The sequence below is a fragment of the Lichenostomus cassidix genome, chromosome 26 (genome assembly GCF_008360975.1).
Source record: "Lichenostomus cassidix isolate B80296 chromosome 26, HeHo_3.0, whole genome shotgun sequence".
Lineage (NCBI taxonomy): Eukaryota > Metazoa > Chordata > Aves > Passeriformes > Meliphagidae > Lichenostomus > Lichenostomus cassidix.
This window is the reverse complement of record NC_139506.1, coordinates 3,807,976-3,829,372: the sequence shown is the minus strand read 5'-3', so window position 1 is coordinate 3,829,372 and position 21,397 is coordinate 3,807,976. Positions and strand designations below refer to the sequence as shown.

Here is a 21,397-nt window from a genome sequence, read left to right as displayed (position 1 = left end):
AGAGCTCACCCCTGGGGCTCTCCCTGCCCTGGTGACACTGTCATTGTCACAGTGAGCTGGGGAAGGACTGCAGCACACTCAGGGGACTCTCCTGCATTCAGATTTCAGCCAAACTTTATTGGAGCTTCGTCATCAGCAGAGCTGCACCCCTGGTCCCCTCCCTGTGGTGCCACCAGGGATGGAGAGTGGGGCACAGAGGAGTCCAGGGAAGGATCCCACATGGCCATGGGGCACAGAGGGGTCCAGGGAAGGATCCCACATGGCCATGGGGCACAGAGGGGTCCAGGGAAGGATCCCACATGCTCCCCAGCCGTGGGGTGGTGCAGGCAGCTGCCCTTGTCTGCAGCTCTGGCCACTCTCCCCGGAGCTGCTGGGGACCTGGCTGGGCTGCCTGCCCTGCTCCCTACCTGCTTTACCTGTTCCTAATTGCGGGAGAGGCTGGCAGGAATTGCAGGCTCGGCTTTGCCAGCAGCCGCCGGGGGGGAAGGATCCCAGCAGCTTCTCCCACCAGCCTTGGGCTGCGGCCAGGATGGGTTTGGTGAGGCCCTGGCAGGATCTGGCAGGACAGCAGTGCCACTCGGGGACCCCCGGACCCCGCGGTTAGGACACACTGCAGTGCTTGGCCGTCCTGGCCCTGCCCCTCCCCGGGGGCTCCCTGCCCAGGGAGTTCATCCCGGGCTTGGGAATGGGCTTCCCGAAAAAGAAACCCTCCTCCTCCGAGTCTGAGTCCGAAGATGAGGAGCAGGTGGGACACCAGGAGTCCTCCTCCTCCTCCGTGCCGTCCTCTGGCCGGGGGCTGTGCCGGGGAGGGGCTGTGCCCGTGGGGAAGTGTGGGTTTCCATTCCCTGCGGGTCTTCGGGGGTCAGGGCTCCCCAAAAGCGGGTGGCCCAAGGCTCCGGGCTCGTTGGGCCCCTCTGGGCTGGGCTGGGGGGCTGAGGGGTGGCCAGCTGGGGGTCCAGGAATCGCTGTGTGCTCCTTGGCAGCATCGCTGCTCCATTCCTTCCCTCCTGCTCCGTGATCCTCGGCGCTCCTGAACGCGGGGTGCACTGGGGTCTGACCCGAAACCGCCTCTGGAAGAGGGAAAAGGAGTGTGAGGAGGGAGCAGGCTGAGCCAGCGCAGCGCAGGGACACAACGGGGTGGCACCACTCCCACTGTGGCTTTATCACCACAAGCTGTGACATTCCCACTAACGTCCCCAAACCTGGACTGGCTCCCTCTCCCCTCCCAGCACATCCCAGCAGGATCCTACCAGCCCCTTCCCCTGGCTGCCTGCAGCCCCCCACCGCCGAGGGGTCTCCACATCCAGCTCTGGACAGCGGCGTGGAGTCTGGGGATGGAGCCGAGGCGAAGGCCGAGTCGGAGGAGTCGGAGGTGGTGGACGAGGCGTCCTGGCCGCGGCCGCAGGTGTCCGAGCAGAAGAGGCGGCCGCGGCGGCACGCCAGGGGTTGTCCCCGCAGCGGCTTGCGGCACAGGCTGCAGCAGAAGCAGGCGGCTCGGGCGTGCCAGTGCAGCCCCTGGTGTGTGACCTCCTCGCTGTCAGCACCTGGGGGACAACCACAGCTCAAGGAAAGGCTCTTCCCAAAATCCAAAATTCATCCTCGGTGCTGAACGGCCGGGCTCTGGCTCTGAGGCCTCCCCAGCCTGCACAGGTGATGCTTTAGGATTTTAGCTTCTGTATTTACATGTAATCCTGTAACTTTCTAGTGTCTAACTCTGGGCTCTATACAGTGCTAATCTCTTCTCTCATTTTTAGACAAAACAATTCCTCTCTAAGCTCAGAACTCAAGGCCACCTCACTGTCTCAGGCCCCAAAACACATAAACAACAGTGAACTGGGGGAGCAAACCTGGAGTAATTGACTTCATTACCTAAAGCTCTAATTGGAGGATTAACCCTTGATATGAAAATGGACAAAACTTATAGAGTATGAAAAACTCGTGACCTTATAAAAAACTTATAAAATATTAAAAACTTGTGACCTGCTGTCCATTTTGGGTGTAGCCTCTCAAGTGGGCTGTGATTGCCCCAAGTGCACCTGAAGGCCTTCAATAAATACAACCGCTTTTTATTCTCTTAACTTTATCCAACCTCTAGTTTAGCTAAAACCACTCAGGCACCCCAGAGGTCACGGCCATACCGATGGGATCCCCGCAGGCCTGGCACGGCTCGGCGAAGAGGCTCTCGAAGCAGCCGCGGCAGCAGGGCCGGCCGCTCCTCATCACGTAGCGCTGCCCGCGCAGCGGCTCGTCGCATTCCAGGCAGCAGAAGTGCTCCAGGTGCCACCGCCGGCCCTCGGCCTCGATGCACTCCTCCATGAAGATCAGCTGGAACGGGAGAACAGCCCAAAATCTCAGCATTCAGCAGGGCACGGAGGGTGTTTGCTGTGCTGAGGAGCCAGGAGGAGCCCCCAGCCTGTAGGGCTCTCCACAAGGCTCAGGAAGGAGGAAAATAATGGGCAAAATTAGTATTAGCCCCCAGCCTGTAGGGCTCTCCACAAGGCTCAGGAAGGAGGAAATAACGGGCAAAACCAGTATTAAGCAATGTTTTTAATGTAGAATGATAGCGAAGTATTTGTGGTGTAACTGTAGGGAAAGTCCTATGGGTGGACTGTGAGTCATTTGTCCTTTCGTGTCGTGTTGGAATTTTTGATGTGGAAAACTTTTTACTTTTCCGTGTTTAGTTCAGTTGGGTTTTTTTTGTTGCTCTAATCTCAGATTGTACACTGAATTGCACATTGAATTGAATGCCTCCTGCCCATCAGTGTTTTTGATGGATTTTTCAGCCCAAGGGAGGTCAAAGCTTGGCACCCACCTGGTCACAGGAGGCACAGCGAGGCCGGAAGAGCTCAGCATGGTGCCTGCCGCAGTAGATCCTCCCATCCTGCTGGAAGTAGATGAGATCCACCAGCTGCTGGTGGCAGAAGTGGCAGGAGAAGCAGGACGGGTGCCAGAACTGGTCCCCCAGGCGCGACGCCGAAATCCCCGGGTCCCCTTTGTTCAGCCTGCGGCCGCACTGCAAGGCAGAGGGACACGAGGTTTGGGGACAAGCTGGCTTTTTGGGGACAGCTCCCCGCCGGGGGATGGGTGCTGAGGGGACACCTCACCTTCCTGCAGGGACAGCCGTGGCAGGGCCCTGGCACAGGACATGCCAACCCCTGGCCCAGGGCCTCCTGTCTCCGCCGGGCGCTGAAAGCGCGGAGCTGCCGCCGCTCCTCCTCGGCGAGGTCAGGGCAGTACCTCTCCTGCAGGGACACAGGGTCAGCGGGGCAGGGAGAACCCGGGGAGGGGGCTGCACCCCGAAATGAGGGTCTTACATCGCAGTCCTGGGGAGGCAGCTGCTGCAGGAGGGCTCTGGCGCGGAGCTGGGTCTTGTCGGAGGGAGAGCTCTGCGGTGAGCGGGCGCCGAAGCACGGCAGGACCTTGGGGTGTGGCACGGGAGAAAAAGAGATTTTAGGTGGGATTTTAGCTCCGAGTGTGTTGAAGCCCAGGAAAGGGGGTGCTGCCCACCTCGGGGGGCGCGGGGTCCGCGGTGGGCTCCAGGTACTCTTCCAGGGCACAGCCGGAGTCGCTGTCGGACGAGGCTGGGGGGAGGCTGGTGGTGCCGCAGGGGGAAACCTCGTCCTGCTGGGGCCATGCAGGGCTCGGCAGGGACATGAGCTGGGGACAGAGGGACACACAGAGCCGGTGAGACACGAGGCAGGGAGCAGGGATCCGTCCCAGGACGTGAATCCTGTCTCCACCTCCTTGTCCCAGGGAGGTCCAGCTGGGATGATGCTCCTCAGCACCTCAACACCTTTGGCTGAACCACTCAAGGAGTCCGAGAGATTTGGACTTTCTCTGCAGGGCTTGCAGCAAACCCACACCAAAGCTGTGACCACTCAGGGCTTTGTCTGCTGAGCAGGAGGTGCTGGGAGGGGACGGGAATGGATAGGAATGGGATGAACCCAGGTGGGGAAGACCCCAAACTCAAGCTGGAACAGGTTTTGGAAAACAGCCCCGGCCGTTTGCTCACCCACAGCAGGAGTTTTCCCCCAGCTGCCACCAGCCCTTTGCTGGCACGGCTAACCCCAGGGCTTGTGACCCATCCCTGAGTGGGAACTGCCGAGGTTTAGCCCAACTCAGTGGAAAATAATTCCTTCCCCTCGGGCTGCCATTGTTCTGCCCCAGCTGCTCTCCCAGCCCACACCCCACGCCTGGCTCGGGGTTACTCAATGGAAACCCATCCGGGGCCGTCCCCTCCTCCCCACGCTTTCCACCGCGCTTCCTTCCTGCCCTGGCTTTCCAAAACAAAGCCGAGATGCTGCTGTGGTGGCTCCTGGGGTTGCCTGGATGCCAGCCCAGAGCCTGACGCCCTCACCCCGTGCTTCCTGCCCTGCTGTGACCAAACACCCCCACGGATTCACCCCGTGCCCGCCACGGATGGATCAGCTGCTCGGGAAAGTGTTTAACGCAGAAAACACTCTCTGGGTTGAGGGGTGAGAACCCCCAGACCACGAAATTTTGGTTCTCCTGCACCTCTGCCATCACAAGGAGCCATTCCCTGCTCCACGCTGGTATGGAGTGTGTCCCCCCAGTCTGGGACATCCCAGTGTCCCCCCAGTCTGGGACATCCCAGTGTCCCCACTGCTCCCACCAAACCCCTCCAACACCCCCAGCTCAGCCCCTGCTCCCCGCCTGCCCCTTCCTGAGCATCATCCCGGGGTGCTGGATGTGCCACCCAACGGAGCAGGGAGCAGGTGGGATCAGCCGGGGCATCTCAGGTTTCCCTGCCCCGCTGCCGGGTCAATGATTAACGCTGCAGATTGGCTAATCAGCGAGATAAAACAGAAGGGCTGCCGGCTTTTTCCTGGGCTTTGGGGTCTGGAGCCCTGCGGGGATGCAGGGCTGGTTGCAGGGTGATGTTCAAAGCTGTGCTTTGGGATTGGGGTGAAATAATCTGGTTTAATGGTTTATTTGCAGGCCAGAAAGAACCCTGGCGTTGCTGGCTTGGCGAGGGAGCAATGCTGGGCCAGGAAACAACCTGGGCTCTCCGGGAGGAGCAGGACTGTGTGAGACCCTGGGGATGCCGAGTGGGGACCCTCGGTGTCCCCCCCAGCCCTGCTGCTGCCTGCTTTGGGAAAGCTGTCCCTGCTCGTCCCTCCCGCGGGACCTGGGTGGCATTCCTGGGCTCTGCCTGCCTCATTAAGCCTCCAAGCTGCATTTGTGTAATCTCTCGGGGCTTTGCTGTTTAATTAGACCCCTCCGATGCTCCGGGGACTCAGCAGGGCTGGCGGTGCCAGCCTGGCCCCAAGCCCGTGTGGCACAGAGCACCCCATCCCAGGGCCACCAGCACGGTGGGGTGACACCGGGGGACAGCGGCTTGGGCAGGGCTCGTGGCCGCTGTGAACGCGCGGGGATTTGCCGGAGAGCCCAGCCCAGCCCAGTTTGATGTGATTACGCTGGCTGGCAGCCGTCTGGGCTGTAAACAAGTCCCTGTAATTAGCCCCAGACGGTGACAGAGCTGCGCGCCTCCCATGCTAAAGAGGCAGGCAGCCCCGACAGGTCTGGCTCCTCTGCTCCCCGGCCCTGTCCCCTCTTCCTTCCTGCCCTCCCTCGCTGCCTCCGGGCACTCCGGCTGCTGCCCTGCCCTGCTGGCCTGCCAGGGATGCAGGGATGCTCCCAGCCCGCCCCAAACCCGGGGATCGGTGGCACCGTGGTGACACTTTGGGGAGCTCCCTGCCAGCAAGTCCCCGAGAAGGGACATGTGACAGACCAGTCGGGCAGGCTGGGTGGCACTGGCTGTCATTTACCCGGGCTGTAAAAGCCTCTTGTCCTGCCTGTGGCAGCTCCTCCGGATGCCACCGCTCAGCTCTGCAAGGGATCGGAAGCCGCCGCAGCTCCCTGGGTCCGAGAGGCTAAAATTCCTGGGAATACTAATCTGATTTGGCTGGCCGGGAGCAGCCCCTGCCTCCAGCTGGCTGTGGGAGCCTCTGTGGGCTCGCAGCCCTCTCCTGCCAAGGTCACACATTAACTTGGAGCGCAGCCACCCCAGCCCGCTCGGAATTCAGCACAGCCTCCCTGCTCCCAGCACAGCCAGCCAGCTGCATCCCTGCCCCAGCCCGGCTTTTGTAGAGTCCCCAGGAAGCACAACACCTCCAAAAAGCCCCTCCAAGCGCCCGGCAGCACTGGCAGCTCCCGGAGGCACAGCCCCACGCCGGCCTCACCCACGGGATAACCTGTTTTTGTTGCAGCTCCCGTCAACACAGCTGCGCTGGAGGTGCGCGGCATAAAGATGCGGAGCAATAAAGATGCAGAGCAGTAAAGATGCATCTTTTTGGGGCGAGATAAGCCGAGGTCTGGCAAGGAGAGCCGGAGCAGCGAGTCCTGCCCGACCTGGAGCCGGTCTAGCCCAGGAGCCCACGGTGCCTTTTGGACCTGGGGTGGCACCAGGAGGAGCAGCCCTCGCTGGCACTGGGTGGGCGCAGCAATTCCGTGGTAATTTTTTTTAAAAAGCTTTTGCAGCCCCCCGAATGCTGGGGGAGGCTCTCGGCATTCTGCTCTGCCCCACAGCAGCGTGTTTGCTCACGGGGGGATGTGCCCGTGCTGCAAAGGGCTCTTCCTGCTGTGTTTGGGTCGCGGCAGGGAGCAGTGACCCATTAACCCACCCTGATCCACCCACCCCTCACCCGCAGGTACGGATCGAGACCCCCCAGCCCTGCCAGTGGCCACCAGATTTCAGCCCGGCACGTCTGAAGGAGCCCAGCTCCATCCCCGACCCCGAAACATCCCATTCCCGCCCGATCCCGGGGGCAGGAGGGATGGTAGGACCACCCAAGCCCCCTTCCCGGAGCCCCTCGTCCTGCCGGGCACCTGCCGGCCGCGGGCTGCCAGAGCGTGCCACGGCGGAACACGCGTCACCTCCCGCTCTCAGGGGACATTTTCCCGAAAGCAACCACCGCGGCGACAAAAATATTATCCCCCGCCAAATCTCCAAACAGCCAAAACCTCCCTGTTCCACTCTCTCCCGTCCCCTTCCCTCGCAGCAACTCCCGAGCCGGCACCCTCCCGCTGCCGCCACCTCCCAACCTCCCTCTCCCCCACCTCCATCTCCGCCCGGAGCTGGCCGAGCCGAGCCGAGCCGAGCCGAGCCGGGCCGGCAGTCCCTCCCCGCCACACGTACCTGCCCTTTCCCGGCGCTCCGGGCCCCGCTCTCCGCCGCTGCGGGCTCTGCCGCCCGCTCCAGCCCCGCGCCGGCCGCCGCCGTCCCGCCTTGCTCCGGAGGACGCGAGGGAATGGAGCCTGGGCTGGGAAAACTTCGCAAAGCGAAAGGAAAACATCCGAGCTCAGTCAGGGAAACGCTTTTTTTTTTTTTTTTTTTTTCCTTTTTCCCTTTCCTCTCTCTTTTTTTCCCCCCTGCCTGCCCAGGCGCTGGCTCCGCGGCAGCCGGGGTCCTAATTACAGGCTTTTTAGCCTAAACCTCGGGAGCCAGCCAATGGCTGGAATTGCAGGGCAGGCAGGGAGGGGAAGGGGGTGGGGGTACATTAACCCTACAGGGGAAAGAGCTCCCGATGACATCTGGCTCGCTCCTACCTCTCGTTTCCCGAGCGCCCGCGCCCTTCCCTCCATCTGCGGCTCGGTTCACCCCAGGTTGCCGTTTGATGACTTTTATGATCCCGCGCGGTGATTTATTTCCCTGCCGAGATCAGACGGAGTTGAAGCTTCATGAAAGAGGGGGAAGTGTCATTACACCCCAATTTAGAGGTGGAGAAACTTTGGCTGGGCGCTCACAAAGGAGTTAGCCAGCGGCAAGTCAGGATGTCCTAGTTTCCACAAGCCCTGAACACCTGACGAGGCTCCTCCAAGCCATTCCAGACCGGCTCCGGCTGCAGCAATTCCACCCGGGCAGGAGTCAGGGTAAAAATTTATCAGAGCCTGACGCGAGGCTCGGCGTCCTTGGTGTGTTTCTGTGCATTTCTCACCGCGCCGTAAGATTTTCCTGCCTCCCGATGGGACTTTGGGGACGAGCAGGGATGCAGTATCCCCCAAAAAAACCCCCAGGGCTGCGGGGACCAGGCTGGATCTCTGCCCACCTGCGTGGTCGCAGGAGGTGCGGTTGGTTTTGGGAGCCCCGAGGGGGGCAGATGGCTCGTGTAGGTGCTGGGATCAGGGTCGGGACCGCAGCCAAAATCCACGGGGGTGGTAATTTGTCGGAGGAGGTGGCCAAGCTCCGTGACAAGCCGGTGGCACCGCTGGGCGAGGCCGTGCAGGGCGGCGCTGGGGCACAGCTCATTGTGCTGCTTTATGGAAGAGGTTGCCCCATCCCTGGAAGTGTCCAAGGCCAGGTTGGATGAGGCTTGGAGCAACCTGGGACAGTGGAAAGTGTCCCCGTCGTGGCAGGAATGGGATTTTTAAGGCCCCTTTCAACTCAAAGTGTTTGAGGATTCTCTGCAAAATTCCCCTGGGCAGGGCGGGAAGCAGGAGGAAGAGGAGGAGGGTGAGCAGCTCAACACGCTGCTGCTCTCCCTCCCTGCACGGGGGTCCCATCGGGGCTGTCCAGCCTGGGCTGTCCCTGCCCAGGGTCCCTTTAAGGTCTCCCATCTCCCCTGGCGGTTCATCCGCTGTTTGGTTTCGGTGGGAGGTTGGTCCCTGCAGCTTTATCTTGGCCCATTCGCTGCTCTGGACTTTGTCCCCGCGGGTGGTGGCAGTCCCCCCCTGCACCCCCCCGCTCCTCCAGCCCTCCACAGGGTGAAGGATCCGCGGGCAAAGTCCTCGGGAGAGACGGCGGGCATGGGGACAGCCCTGACGGATGGGTCACTCGGGGATTCCCGGGGTGGCACCAGCCACTGCTCCATGGGTGGCACCGGCGTGTGGCCGCAGTGTCCCCATGGAGGGCAGGGACCTTCCTTCCCAGACCCTGCAGGATCCCGCTGCACTGACCCCTCTTGAGCATCCCCCAACTCAGACACCCCAAATCTCCTTCTCCTGACCCCCAGCCCCTCTCCTTCCTCAGACCCCTCCCCAATTCCCCTCCACTGATCCCCCTCGAACATCCCCCCAACCCAGACACCCCAAATCCCCCTCCACTGGACCCCCAGACCCCATCCCCATTCTCCACTGATCCCCCTCGAGCATCCCCCAACCCAGACCCCCCAATCCCTTCCACCTACCCCCCAGCCCCTCTCCTTCCTCAGACCCCTCCCCAGTTCCCCTCCCCATTTCCTCTCTCCGACCCCCCTTGAGCATCCCCCTAACCTGCCCCTCCCAAATCCCCCTGCACTGACTCCCAGCCCATCTCCTGCCTCAGACCCCTCCCCAGTTCTCCTGCACTGATCCCCCTCGAGCATCCCCCAAACCCAGACTCCAAAATCCCCTTCACTGACTCCCAGCACCCCCCCAGACCCCTCCCCAGTTCCTCTCCACTATCCCCCAAGCACCCTAACCCAGCCCCCAAATCCCCTGCACTGACACCCCCAGCCCTCTCCTGCCTTACCCCCAAATCCTCTCCTGACCCCCAAAACCCCCATTCACCCCCAAAACCCACCCATTCACCCCAGCCAGACCACGCCCACCCTAACCACCCCACCCAAACCACGCCCACCACAACCACGCCCACCCCTAGCTCCGCCCCCCGGCTCCGCCGCGTCCCCCCGGCGCCCCCTGGCGGCCCCGCGGCGCTGTGGCGGTGCGGCTGCTCGGCGGGCCCGGCCCGGCCCCGATCGCTCCGGGCCCCACCGGGGACCCCCGGACCCGCCGGGCCGGGCAGGGGCAGGGGCAGGGCCGGGCCGGGGGCCCCGACGCGCTGCGGGCCCCGGGAAGGGCCGGGCCGGGGGCCTCGGGCCGCAGCTCCCGGACGGCGGAGCCGGGAGCGCCTCAGGTACCGAGCCGCGCCGGGAGCGGGGCCGCGGCATCGCCCGCTGTCCCCTCCGCTCGTGTCACCCCCGGGCTCCCCCCGCCGCCCCTCGCAGCCAATTCCCCCGTACCCCCGGCACTCGCCCCTTCCTCAGGCCCCTCGGTCCCGCGGGCTCTGCAGGCCCGTCCTCCTTCCTCCCTCCATCCCCGTCCTCCTCCCTCCATCCTCTTCCTCATCCCTCCATCCCCATCCTCATCCCTCCATCCTCTTCCTCATCCCTCCATCCTCTTCCTCATCCCTCCATCCTCTTCCTCATCCCTCCATCCCTATCCTCCTCCCTCCATCCTCTTCCTCATCCCTCCATCCCCTTCCATGGCCCTGCAGCCCCTTCCTCCATCCTTCTCCCCATCCCTCCATCCCTTCCCTTCTCTCTCCATCCCCTCCTTCCTCCCTGCAGCTCCCTCCCCAATCCTCCATCCCTTCCCTCCTTCCTCCAGCCCCTTCTCCTCGCCCTTCCTGCCCCCAGAGCTTTCCCCCTGCTCCCTCCTCGTCCCTGCCAGCCTGGGGGGATGTGTTGGGTTTGTCCCTGCGTGTCCTGGGGGGGTTGATGTGGGATCTGCTGTTTTTCCACGTGAGATTTTCGTGGGTCCCCATCGGGGGATGCTCTGATCCTTTGGGATTAGGAAAACCTTCTTCTTCAGTCCTGGGTTTAAGGGAAAGGCTTGCAGGATGGTGAAGGAGCAAGGGGGTTTTTGCAGGGTGGGGGTTTGGGAGGATGGCTGGGAATTTGGGAGCTGGGGAGGTGCAAGGAGGATCCCGAAAGGTGGGAGTCTGGATGGCCCTGGTGGTCCTAGGAGGGACACGGTCCTGCTGCAGGGAGCTGTTGGAGTGTTTTCAGTGCCAGGCTGAGGCTCTGAGCACCAAACAGGTGTTGGGAAGGTGTGTTGGAAGTGCTGAACAGCACCTTGGAGACTTGGCAGTGTCGGTGTGAGAGAAATGCTGCTGAAATATCCACCAGCCAGGAGCAGTGGGAATTGCAGAGGGAGTTCTGAGGGAGCCCACGATGGATTTTTCCCCTCATTTGCTCACTTCTCCCCATAAAAACTGCCCTTGATAAGCCACAGCACTCCAGGCTGACCCCCCAGAGATGGGGGTGGAGAGGAGATAAAGGAAGAGGGGAATAAAGAAAGAGGGGAATGGAATGTTTTCCCCCAGCTGTTGTTCCTGAGGGAATTGCTGAGGTGGGAGTGGGAGGGCACAGCACAGAGGAAAAAGCCCCCAGATCAGCTGGAGCAAAATCCAGGAGTATTTCTTACTACAAGTGAAAAAAACCCAAAAGTTTCTCACTTCAAGGGAAAAACCAGGAATATTTCTCACCATGCAACTCCTGCCTGCTTGATCTTTGCACTGACTGGGTCAGATATCAGAGTTTTAGGGGTTTTTTTTTGCTTCTCCTGCTCCAAAGCAGAGCAGCTGCTGGTTCTCTGACCCTGAAGGACCTTCCCTGCAGTGAAAGCACCTTCACATTCCTCAGCAGCAGCTGCCTCACCACCCCTGGCTGCTCCTGCTAGGTTTGATCCACCCTGGATAAATCCCACTCCTCTGTAGGATCCCAAAGCCAGGGAGTGAAATAGCTCTCCTTTAAATTTGCTTTCATTGTGTATTTTTCATAGCAGGGTTTTCCATATGGATATAAATGGGGTGAATTAAAAACAAAATTCACCTGCTTTCCTTGGGATGTTTGAAGGGAAGTTCAGTCATTCCCCCATGCCCTGTTTTTGAATTTTCTCTGCTTTTATCATTGGTTTTGTTTAATTGTCTTCTCCAGGTGGAAGATGGGACTGTTCCCCTCTTGTTTTAGGTGAAACCTGGCTGCCATGAAGTCCTGAGGGAGACAGAGGGACAGCAGTGGGAATTCCTTCTCACTCCTCCAAAAGACAAAACAAAAAAAAATATCCAACAATTGCCTAATGGTAAGAAACCTGTTGGTTTTAATTAGTGCTCAATTAATCAAACCCCCTGGGATGGGGGAGGGCTGGAAATGCTGTGAGGGCTGGGCTGGGGATCTGATTGTCCCCCTGGTTTGTGTCCTGTCCCCAGGGATTGCCTCTCTGCCTGGCGTCATGGGGAGCTGCTGCAGTTGTCTGTGCCCAGACAGCATCCCAGACAACCACCCCACCAAATTTAAGGTAAATTGTTGCCCCTTCAACCCCATCAGGGAGTCTGTGACAGCTCTGGCTGCTGGCAGAGCCCAGGATTGAGAGGAGAGCAAAGTCTGCTCCTGCACCAAACAGCACTCGAGGAGAGGATTGCAAATACATCATTTCTGGTTTTTTGGGTTTTTTTTTTGTGGTTTTTTCCCTCCTTTCCTTAAGAAACTCCTCCAACTGCGTTTGTCTTTGCTGCTAAATCACCTCTGCATGGGAAATGGGAGGAAATGGGGGACTGGAGAGAAAGCTTTTATTGCTCAGGGCTGTGTTCCAGAGCCTGGCCTCAGACACAGCAGCTGAGCTGCCAAGCTGGCCGGCTCCAGGGCTGACAGCTCGGCGCCTCCTGCCAGCCCTGAATCCCTGCTCCCAGCTGGGGAAAAGGGAAAAGGAAAGGGAGGGGAGTCTGGGGGGTTGCAGTGCCTCCAGGGTGGGATGGTTTGGGGGCAGCTGGGGGGCTGTGTGCTGCTCTGGGTGCTCAGAGCAAGGGGGACATGGAGGGGCTGGAGAGTGTGCAGGGGAAGGGATGGAGCTGGGGAAGGGCTGGAGAATCGTGAGGGAGATGGAGAAAGGGCTGGAGAATCCTGAGGGAGATGGAGAAAGGGCTGGAGAATCCTGAGGGAGATGGAGAAGGGCTGGAGAATCCTGGAGAAAGGTGGGGAGAATCCTGAGGGGACTGGGGAAGGTCTGGAGAATCCTGAAGGGACTGGAGAAGGTCTGGAGAATCCTGAGGGGACTGGGGAAGGTCTGGAGAATCCTGAGGGAGATGGAGAAAGGTCTGGAGAATCCTGAGGGAGCTGAGCCTGGAGAAAAGGGGATCAGGGGAACCTTGTGGCTCTGCAAACTCCCTGACAGGAGGGATTTGGGATCTGATCCCAGGGCACAGGGACAGGAGGAGAGGGAACAGCCTCAGGCTGGGCCAGGGGAGGCTCAGCTTGGACATCAGCAGGAATTTCCTCAGGGAAAGGATGGTCAGGGATTGGAACTGCCCAGGGAGGTTTGGACTCCTCAGCCCTGGAGATACCCAAACAACAACCAGGAATCAAAGCAGCGATCATTCCCCAGCCGAACTCCCCAATCCCACAGCTTTCTCCCAACCCCAACCACCCCACAGCTCTGCTCTCCCACCGTGTCCCCTGCAGGTGACCAACGTGGACGACGAGGGGCACGAGCTGGGCTCGGGGGTGATGGAGCTGACGCCCAGGGAGCTCATCCTGCACACGCACAAGCGCGACGCCGTCAGGTGGCCTTACCTGTGCCTGCGGCGCTACGGCTTCGACTCCAACCTGTTCTCCTTCGAGAGCGGCCGCCGCTGCCACACCGGCCAGGGTCTGTGCGGCTGGGGGCTGTGGGGTTGGGTTGTGGGGATGGAATGGGGAGCAAGAGATCCGTGCAGTGGGGTTTTAGAGCGTGGGGGTTTGTTGTGGAAGGGTGTGGGTGTGAGAAATCTGCTAGGGATGCAGGATGCAGCTCAGAGCAGGTCAGAGAGGCGAGAGAGAGAGGCAAGAGCAAGAGCATGATCTACCCTTTACAATTCAATAAATCATCCTCTGTGTTGAATATTCTAATTCTCATTAACCAATCTAGAACAAGCTCCAAACCCTACAACATTTACATACAACCTATAAGAATCATCCCATTACCATACAGGGTTATATTTTAAATATTCTAATTTTCGTTAACCAATTTAAAACAAGCTCCAAACCCTACAACATTTACACACAACCTATAAGAATCATTGCATTACCATATGGAGTTATATTTTTAATATTCCAATTCTCTTTAACCGATCTAGAACAAGCTACAAACCCTACAACATTTACATACAACCTATAAGAATCATGGCATTACCATATGGAGTTATATTTTGAATATTCTAATTCTCATTAACCAATCTAGAGCAAGCTACAAACCCTACAACATTTACATACAACCTATAAGAATCATCCCATTACCATACAGGGTTCTATTTTAGACCCTAAAAACTGCTTTTTGGACCCTCTGCCAAGCGGGCAGGGTCTGCTCTGACCCTTGGAGCTGTCTGCAGGCAGAGGGGATTGTTCTATCAAGAGGGGATTACCTTCAGTCGGCTATATCATTGTTTTCTAGTTGTTCAGTAACTCAGAGCTTGTTTTCAGCATCTTTTGCCAGGTAATCATAAAGGCAATTATATTATAAGGCTTTCCTATTTCATCTTCCCCAGCAAGGGTCAGTGCCTGGGGGGCTCTCTGGGGGTGATGGCTAAAGCAGGGTGGCCTGAAAGAGGCCAAGACAAAGTTAGAATAAACAGCAGATAAATTTATTAAAGGCTTTTTATACATTCAGGGTAAACAATGCCAAAACCCAAAAATGGACACTGAGCCACGAGCTCTTAGCATTTTATAAGTTCTGTCCTACCAGCACTCTGAGCCTTAATTCTCCAATTACACCCCTAGGTGATGATGTCAACCACCCCAACTTGCTCCCCTCAATTCACTGTTGTTTACATATTTCAGGATTCTAAATTTTAGGACTCTTAGGGTTATTTATTCCGCAGAGCAACAGTTGGTTGAGTTTTGTTTTCTTTGGTGCTTTCCGCCTGCCTGGGTCAGTGCTGGTTCTGCTCAGAGCTCTGATTTTGGGGCTGGCAGGGTCCAAATTCTCCAATTACACCCCTAGATGATGATGTCAACCATCCTAAGCTTGCTCCCCCCAGTTCACTGTTGTTGACATATTTTGGGGCTCTCTTAGGGTTATTTATTCCCGGGAGCAACAGTTGGTTGAGTTTTGTTTTCTTTGGTGCTTTCCCCCTGCCTGGGTCAGTGCTGGTTCTGCTCAAAGCTCTGATTTTGGGGCTGGCAGTGCTTTGTGACACAGAAAAAAAAAAGAATTCCACGTTTTCCTGATGTTGTGTGCGTGGAGGATGGAAGTGAGTCACCCAGGAGCACTGGGAATCATCTCCAGTTTCACACTGGGGCTGCTGGTTCCTTTACCATTCTGTCTCTCTCACTTTTAAAAAGAACTGAACGTTTTCTTGGCATCCTCATCCCCTGGGAGAGAGAAAAAAAAAAAAAAGTTGTTTCCTCATTCTGTTAATGTGTTTGTAAACTCCAAAAGGACTCCCACGAGTGCTGAGGGTCTGTGTGAATCTGCAGTGGCATATGCTGCTTTTTAATATTTATTTCAGTGGGGGTTTCCTCTCCTGTCGGTTGCCAGTGATGGGAATTCACCCTTTGGTTTCTGCTTTGCCTTTTGCAGGGTGAGGACCAGTGATGAAAATTTAATCCAGTGATGAAAATCCTGCCCTCTGTGTGGTTTGGTTCTGTCCAGGTGCAGGCAGGGGGGATGCAGCAGAGCTCTTCACATCCTGCAGGATTTTTACCAGATGAAGCAGAAATGAGAAGGGATGATGTGCTTTTGTTGAGTTTTCTCCCTTTCTTGCAGGATTTTATTAATTTTACCTCCTTCCCCATGCTGCTCCCCACTGATGCAAGGCAGATCCAGTGATTTTTTTTATTTTTTTTTGCCAGATCGTGGCAAAGGAGGTTCTTTGGGAGCAGCCCTTGTTGCCAGGCTGTTCCTGTTGCCATGGCTGTGCTGTGTGCGTGTGCCAGCCTGGGATTGGTTCCTGGGCTGGGCTGCTCCTTTGGGGGGAGACTCCTCAATCCCAGAGATTTTCAAAAAATATGATTTTTTTTGGTGATTTTCATCCCTCCCTCACATGCACAGAGCCCAGTCCAGCTTTGAGGAGTCACTGCATGGATTTTCCATGGAAAGGGATGGGCTGGAGTTCAGATAGGAGAGGTGACCAGTTCACCTTGGCCCTGCACACCTGCGTGGTTGTTGTGAGATAAAACAGAGACTTGGAAGGGTTTAAAGCCAGGCTGGATGGAGCTCTGACAAGGGAAGGAAGGTTGGGAATGGAATTGGATGATCTTGGAGGGGTTTGAAGCCAGGCTGGATGGAGCTCTGAGCAGCCTGGGAAGGTTGGGAATGGAACTGGATGATCCTGAAAGCATTTAAAGGCAGGCTGGATGGAACTCTGAGCAGCCTGGGAAGGTTGGGAATGGGACTGGTTGATTTTGGAGGGGCTTAAAGCCAGGCTGGATGGAGCTCTGAGCAGCCTGGGAATGGAGCTGGATGATATTTAAGGTCTCTTCCAACCCAAACCATCCTGCATTCCATGATTTCTGCTGTTATTTCTTGAATAACCCACAGACTGTTTTCCCGTGGCTGTGGGCTGACGGCACTAAACACAGAAGGAAAAACCAGAACTCATTTCAAGCTGGCAATAACACAAATTCCCAAAGCACCACCATCACTTCCTTGCTGTCCTAACCCTCCTCTCTATCCCTGGCAGGGATTTTTGCCTTCAAGTGCTCCCGGGCAGAGGAGATCTTCAACCTGCTGCAGGAGCTGATGCAGTGCAACAGCATCAATGTGGTGGAAGAGCCCGTGGTGCTCACCAGGAACAGCCACCCCTCGGACAGGGAGCTGCCCCGGACCCCACAGGCACCCAACAGTGAGTCCCCATCGGTCTGTGGGGACAGCAGGGGGACACAGGGCTGGGGGAGATGTCTGCAGTGCTGCCAAACTGCCCATGGAGCTCTCCTGTATGTTCTTATCCACGCTGCTCCTATTTTAGAGCTTTATTTCCAGTGTGGAATTTGGTTTCCGAGGAAACGGCTGCACTAAAAGCCCTTCAGGCACTCGGAGCTGTCACCCCTCAGCTGGGTTTCCCTGGGCCACCACTGCTGAGTGGCCTTTCCTGAGCAAGGCAGCTGTGGGAAGCCACATCTGGAGTGGCCCAGGCTGGCTCAATTCCCGTCTCCACGAGGAATTGACCAAATTCCTTGGATTTAGAGGAGGGTCTGACCCCTGTGTTTGTGCTGGGATGGCCCCTGGACAGGCTGGTTTTACCTCCCAGAAGAGCCCAGCTCACTCTGAAAGTGCAATAATTCCATTTTGCACCAATTTAACGTTTCTCTGCCGTGATTCCCTCGCAGGTCTGGGCTACACTGGACTTCCCAATGGATTTCACAGCTTCCCTGGAGAATCCCTGTCCTGCTCTGCAGCCCGGCACCCCTCAGTGAGCAGCCTGAGACATTCCTCTGTGGGGGAAGACTCCACTCACCCCCTCCTGGGGCCTGAGGAACAGGTAAACACATCCATCCTAAACTCTGCAATTTTGATATTCCTTCACTCCAGGCTCAGGGGATCCTCACACCTTGGCACTCTTTTTATTCTCCTCACTTCATTTTGCTCCTGGAGGTTTTTCTCTTTGACGCTTCTCTAGAACAGATGCTCTGTCCCAAAAATCTGAGTTATGTCCTCAATCTGCTGGTGTTTGGGTGGCAGTTAATCTGCCAGCTGTAGCACAACCCCTAAATTCAGACCCTTTTTATTTTGGAGGTTCATCTCTTTGCTCTCTGCTGTAGAATTTGAAGAATTTTCCTCCAAAACTCTTGTTTGAAGGGAGGCCTGGGCAGGTGTGAGGGCTGTGGGATCACCTGGGAGGTAGTTTGGGAGTGGCCAATATGCATCCAGCATGACAAAGAATCCCAGGATCACTGAGGTTGGAAAAGACCTTGGAAAATATTAAGTCCAAGGTGATTGAGTCCAATCTGTGGCTGATTCCCATTTTGTCACCAACCCAGAGCACTGAGTGCCACATCCAGGTGACACCTCCAGGGATGGGGACTCCAAACCTCCCTGGGCAGCCCCTGCCAAGGCCTGACCACCCTTTCCATGAGGAAATTCCAGCAGATGTCCAGCTGTGTGGACACAATGTGTATCTGGACTCTCCTTATCTCTCCTCCAGCCCACAAAACCTAAACCAACTTCTGCGTTTCGCCTCCCAAAACACTTTCCCACTTCCAAAATCCTTTTTTCCTCCTCTCCCAACACCCCCTGACGAATCCCCCCGTGCTGCTGGCGTCTCAGCCGCTTTCCTCTGCTCTCTGCTCTCCTCCTGTCACTGTCCCTCTGCTTCTCTCCTTGCAGTCCCACACCTACGTCAACACGGCCACCGGGGAGCCGGAGCCGAGAGGCCGGCACTGTATGCACTCCTTGCCTGAAGCCCACCCTCCTTTCCCCCCTAGGAACCACAGCTGCTCCCTGGAAGATCGCAACCCCCAGGTCTTCCTGCAGCCTGGGGAGGTGAAATTCGTGTTGGCTCCCAGCTCGGGCTACCGCCGGCTGTGCCGCCAGCCCCGGGAGTGCCGGCCGCACCTCTGCCCGCCCAACAACAACAACAACGAGTGTCAGGAGGGCTGTGCGTCCCCTCAGTGCGTCTATGAGAACCTCAACGGGCTGGTGGCACCCAACACCTCGTCCCTGTGCCGGGCTGGCCGCTCCAAGGCGCCCAGGGAGGACGGGAGTTGCTCCCATCGCCGCTCGGCGCTGCTGCACTACGAGAACCTGCCGGCACTGCCGCCGGTGTGGGAATTCCAGCCGGGCCGGCACGGGGATGAAGACACCAACATGGCACCCACTCCATCCCCTAATGGATTCTCCGAGGCTGGCGAGGAGGAGCCTCTGCAGAATTCGGCCAGCTCTGCCCAGCAGCCCCGCCGCAGCTCCTTCCTGCCCCGCGCCCGGCGCAGCCGCCTGCCCAATGTCTTCAGCTTCGACTTCCCGCGGCCCTGCCCGGAGCCGCCGCGGCAGCTCAACTACATCCAGGTGGAGCTGGAGCCCGACACCCGCAAGGGCCACCAGGACCCGCGGGTGGCACCGCCGGCCAGCCCCGGCGGCCGCCGCACCGACTCCTACGCCGTGATCGACCTCAAGAAGACGGCGGCCATGTCCAGCCTGCAGCGGGCGCTGCCCAGGGACGATGGCACCTCGAGGAAAACGCGGCACAACAGCACTGACCTGCCCCTGTGAGGGCCCCAAGTGCCAGCCCCGCGGCGTGGCTTTGCTCCCTGCCCCTCGCTGTGTCCCAGCCCCGTGTGGCTTCCATCGCTTTCCCGTCCCCTGGGCGCCTCGGCGTGGCTCCTGCTGATGTCGAGGCTCGTCCGTCTGTCCGTCCTCCCCTCTCCGTGCCGCTCGTTTTCCAAGCCTTGTGGGATGTTTGGTGGCTCTGAGGGGTGAATTGTGGGCAGGAGGTGCTGGCGGTGCCATGGGGTTGTGATCCCGAAACTGAGCTGCTTTAGGAGCTCCGTGCAAATCCCAGTGGATTTCACACCTCTGGGAGAGTTCTCTCCAGAATTGGGGTTTGCCTCGTGGTTCTGCTGCTCCCTGGAGGTGAGGAGGTTCATACTGTGGCCTTTCCCCCCTCAGCTCACTGTTACCTGTTTTCCTGAAGCTTTTTATCCTTCTGTCCCTGTCTCAGATTCAATTGCAATTGGGCAGCTGCAATCAAACGAGAGAGCCATGGGGCACACACTGTGATCACAGAAACCTGATTGCCTAAATCCTTAAAATCCCCTTCCCTGCTTTGGAAGAGGAGGGAAAGGCCACAACCGTGAGGGAGATCGGAGGTTTGGTCTAGAAAACTTCACTCGTGCCATACCCTGCTTCGTTTCTTTCCAGAGAGTTCTTTTTGGCAGCTGCTGAGAAGTGTTGTGGGTTTATTTATTTACTTATTTATTTACGAACTGCTCCTTCGCGTCCCAGTCCGTTGCCAAACTGGTGCCAGTGTGTTTGCTCCTGCCTGGGGGGACAGATCCTAAAAGAGCCTGGTGGCTTCGCTGAGCCACCAGCTGGGGGAAAAACTGCAGGAAAAAAACCTCTTTTCTGCGGAAAAGAGCAGCTGGGAATGGAGAATTTAAGACTGCCTGGGTCTGACTGTCACGGGGTGGGCGGGAATGGAATGGGAGCAGTGGGAGTGGGAGAGGAGCCGCCGGGCAGCCGAGCTTGGAGTGGCATCAAAGTCACTGCCAACACCCACGTGCCTGCTGGGGCCGAGAGCAGCCTCTGTGCCGTGTTGGCACCCAGGGTGGAATTTGTCCCCAAGGGCTAAAATTTCGGGTAGATTTGTGGCCTTTTTGCTGTGGATTTTTTGTCTCGATGCCGGGGCTGAGCTGCCCCAGGATGTCCCCCCTGCCCCTTCCCCGGATTTCTCTGTGCCTGTTTGGATGGAGAGCAGTGCTCTGGGATAATCTGGAGTTCCAGCACTTTCCCAAATTTCTCCATGCCTGTTTCGATGGAGAGCAGTGCTCTGGGATGATCTGGAGCTCGTGGCTCAGCACTTTCCCAAATTTCTCCATGCCTGTTTCGATGGAGAGCAGTGCTCTGGGATAATCTGGAGTTCACAGCTCAGCATTTCCCAAATTTCTCCATGCCTGTTTCGATGCTCTCCTAAGTGATGGAGAGCAGTGCTCTGGATAATGTGGAGTTCCAGCACTTTCCCAAATTTCTCCATTCCTGTTTCGCTGGAGAGCAGTGCTCTGGGATGATCTGGAGCCCCACCTTCCAGCACCCAGCGAGGCTTTGCCACCTGCCCAAGCCTCGTGTCCCCTTTGTCCTTCGATGTTCCCTGATGTCAGCGTCCGTGGAAGAGGAAAGACCTCCCTCCCCCAGCTCCAAGCTGCTCCTGAGGGCCAGCAGCTCCATTCCCAGGGTTTGGAAGCTCAGCCTTGTGTTGGTTTTCGGTGCTGTCGTGTCCTGTTGAGCCGTGACCCTGTCGGGAGCAAGGCCACGTGTCCCCAAGTCCGAGTGATGCCATGTTTGTGTCGCAGAGCGTGGAGTTCTTGGCTTGCTGTTGCACTATAAATTCCAAGTGTGCCAGATGCTTCAATCCACTGGTTTTATTTTCCATTTTTGGAGGTCCTTGTGCTCGTCTTCCATTCTTTTGTCCAGCCCATCCTTTGTGTCACCTGTAACTGAAAGGAAACCCAAGTAATATATTTTTATATGTATAACAAATGACTTTATTTGAAGGGAAAAAACAACCCAACCCCCCCGAGTAATGTATCCCCCTAAATCCAGCTTTCATTTAGGGAAGTGAGAGAAGAAATTGTTTATATCTATATATATAAATATATATATATATATATAAAAGTTAACTGCGTTAAGCTTTAAATAAAGTATTTAAATAAAGAGTTTCTAAGCTGTCAGTGTCACAACTCCCTCTGGAGCCTCTGTAGGAATTTGCCTTGAGCTGAAAAATGCAAAATCCCTTTTCCACTTTTTCCCTAGAAAGGGAAAAGAGGAGGAAATGTTTTCCATTTCCATGGAGGAGGAGGTGAGGGCTCTTTCCCACCCCATTTCCAGGTGGGTTAAATTCCTGGGAAGGTGCTGGGGGTGGCTCTTTGTGCCTTGGGTGGCAGCAGCTGGGGCCACCAGCCTGGCCACATGTCCCCAAGGGTGGGATGGAATGGTCCCTGAGCTCCTGGGATCAGGGAATTCTCTCTGCAGTTCCTTAAAAACATCTTGGTGG

At 57.4% G+C, this 21,397-nt stretch overlaps 2 protein-coding genes across 4 annotated transcripts; one reads left to right on the top strand and one right to left on the bottom strand.

The window, feature by feature from the left end:
- Nucleotides 1-96: 96 nt before the first annotated feature.
- Nucleotides 97-8,733, bottom strand: PRICKLE4 (prickle planar cell polarity protein 4). Of its 3 annotated transcripts, XM_085082743.1 has the most exons (10): nucleotides 7,768-8,733; nucleotides 7,570-7,672; nucleotides 7,160-7,292; nucleotides 3,508-3,657; nucleotides 3,315-3,419; nucleotides 3,105-3,242; nucleotides 2,813-3,013; nucleotides 2,139-2,325; nucleotides 1,251-1,544; nucleotides 97-1,070 (listed from the first exon to the last, which is right to left on the bottom strand). In XM_085082743.1, the coding sequence occupies exons 4-10, from the start codon at nucleotides 3,652-3,654 to the stop codon at nucleotides 601-603; spliced, it is 1,542 nt and encodes a 513-aa protein (XP_084938869.1). In that variant the 5' UTR covers nucleotides 3,655-3,657; nucleotides 7,160-7,292; nucleotides 7,570-7,672; nucleotides 7,768-8,733; the 3' UTR covers nucleotides 97-600. The 3 variants fall into 3 exon arrangements, with proteins under 3 accessions (XP_084938869.1, XP_084938868.1, XP_084938870.1); XM_085082742.1 differs by having other exon boundaries at nucleotides 7,570-8,733; XM_085082744.1 differs by lacking the exons at nucleotides 7,570-7,672; nucleotides 7,768-8,733 and having other exon boundaries at nucleotides 7,160-7,435.
- Nucleotides 8,734-9,650: 917 nt separating this feature from the next.
- Nucleotides 9,651-21,057, top strand: FRS3 (fibroblast growth factor receptor substrate 3). Its single transcript, XM_085082810.1, has 7 exons — nucleotides 9,651-9,853; nucleotides 11,658-11,802; nucleotides 11,930-12,018; nucleotides 13,179-13,365; nucleotides 16,376-16,537; nucleotides 17,022-17,173; nucleotides 18,019-21,057. The coding sequence occupies exons 3-7, from the start codon at nucleotides 11,953-11,955 to the stop codon at nucleotides 18,898-18,900; spliced, it is 1,449 nt and encodes a 482-aa protein (XP_084938936.1). The 5' UTR covers nucleotides 9,651-9,853; nucleotides 11,658-11,802; nucleotides 11,930-11,952; the 3' UTR covers nucleotides 18,901-21,057.
- The last annotated feature ends 340 nt before the right edge of the window (nucleotides 21,058-21,397 follow it).